This window comes from Oncorhynchus mykiss, chromosome 25 (genome assembly GCF_013265735.2).
Source record: "Oncorhynchus mykiss isolate Arlee chromosome 25, USDA_OmykA_1.1, whole genome shotgun sequence".
NCBI classification, from domain to species: Eukaryota; Metazoa; Chordata; class Actinopteri; order Salmoniformes; family Salmonidae; genus Oncorhynchus; species Oncorhynchus mykiss.
In genome coordinates, this window is record NC_048589.1 from 38,497,567 (window position 1) to 38,499,239 (window position 1,673).

Here is a 1,673-nt window from a genome sequence, read left to right on the forward strand (position 1 = left end):
GGGGGGGGGGGGGGGGGGGGGGGGGGGGGGGGGGGGGGGGGGGGGGGGGGGGGGGGGGGGGGGGGGGGGGGGGGGGGGGGGGGGGGGGGGGGGAGGGGGGGGGGGGGGGGGGGGGGGGGGGGGGGGGGGGTGGGGCCCGGGGGGTGGGGGGGGCGGGGGGGGGTGGGGGGGGGGGGGGGGGGGGGGGGGGGGGGGGGGGGGGGGGGGGGGGGGGGGGGGGGGGGGGGGGGGGGGGGGGGGGGGGGGGGGAGGGGGGGGGGGGGGGGGGGGGGGGGGGGGGGGGGGGGGGGGGGGGGGGGGGAGGGGGGGGGGGGGGGGGGGGGGGGGGGGGGGGGGGGGGGGGGGGGGGGGGGGGGGGGGGGGGGGGGGGGGGGGGGGGGGGGGGGGGGGGGGGGGGGGGGGGGGGGGGGGGGGGGGGGGGGGGGGGGGGGGGTGGGGGGGGGGGGGGGGGGGGGGGGGGGGGGGGGGGGGGGGGGGGGGGGGGGGGGGGGGGGGGGGGGGGGGGGGGGGGGGGGGGGGGGGGGGGGGGGGGGGGGGGGGGGGGGGGGGGGGGGGGGGGGGGGGGGGGGGGGGGGGGGGGGGGGGGGGGGGGGGGGGGGGGGGGGGGGGGGGGGGGGGGGGGGGGGGGGGGGGGGGGGGGGGGGGGGGGGGGGGGGGGGGGGGGGGGGGGGGGGGGGGGGGGGGGGGGGGGGGGGGGGGGGGGGGAGGGGGGGGGGGGGGGGGGGGGGGGGGGGGGGGGGGGGGGGGGGGGGGGGGGGGGGGGGGGGGGGGGGGGGGGGGGGGGGGGGGGGGGGGGGGGGGGGGGGGGGGGGGGGGGGGGGGGGGGGGGGGGGGGGGGGGGGGGGGGGGGGGGGAGGGGGGGGGGAGGGGGGGGGGGGGGGGGGGGGGGGGGGGGGGGGGGGGGGGGGGGGGGGGGGGGGGGGGGGGGGGGGGGGGGGGGGGGGGGGGGGGGGGGGGGGGGGGGGGGGGGGGGGGGGGGGGGGGGGGGGGGGGGGGGGGGGGGGGGGGGGGGGGGGGGGGGGGGGGGGGGGGGGGGGGGGGGGGGGGGGGGGGGGGGGGGGGGGGTGGGGGGGGGGGGGGGGGGGGGGGGGGGGGGGGGGGGGGGGGGGGGGGGGGGGGGGGGGGGGGGGGAGGGGGGGGGGGGGGTGGGGGGGGGGGGGGGGGGGGGGGGGGGGGGGGGGGGGGGGGGGGGGGGGGGGGGGGGGGGGGGGGGGGGGGGGGGGGGGGGGGGGGGGGGGGGGGGGGGGGGGGGTGGGGGGGGGGGGGGGGGGGGGGGGGGGGGGGGGGGGGGGGGGGGGGGGGGGGGGGGGGGGGGGGGGGGGTGGGGGGGGGGGGGGGGGGGGGGGGGGGGGGGGGGGGGGGGGGGGGGGGGGGGGGTGGGGGGGGGGGGGGGGGGGGGGGGGGGGGGGGGGGGGGGGGGGGGGGGGGGGGGGGGGGGGGGGGGGGGGGGGGGGGGGGGGGGGGGGGGGGGGGGGGGGGGGGGGGGGGGGGGGGGGGGGGGGGGGGGGGGGGGGGGGGGTGGGGGGGGGGGGGGGGGGGGGGGGGGGGGGGGGGGGGGGGGGGGGGGGGGGGGGGGGGGGGGGGGGGGGGGGGGGGGGGGGGGGGGGGGGGGGGGGGGGGGGGGGGGGGGGGGGTGGGGGGGGGGGGGGGGGGGGGGGGGGGGGGGGGGGGGG

General features: G+C 98.9%; 1 protein-coding gene across 1 annotated transcript in view; it reads right to left on the reverse strand.

Annotated features, from left to right (window-relative positions):
• Positions 1 to 414: 414 nt before the first annotated feature.
• The window catches only part of LOC118944133 (basic proline-rich protein-like), a gene marked incomplete at both ends in the record, with an annotated part of 1,533 nt that continues 274 nt past the window's right edge, over positions 415 to 1,673 (reverse strand). Inside the window, one exon of the mRNA XM_036962228.1 lies at positions 415 to 1,673. This exon is cut by the window's right edge and continues 274 nt beyond it. Coding sequence (XP_036818123.1) covers positions 415 to 1,673 — 1,259 coding nt within the window.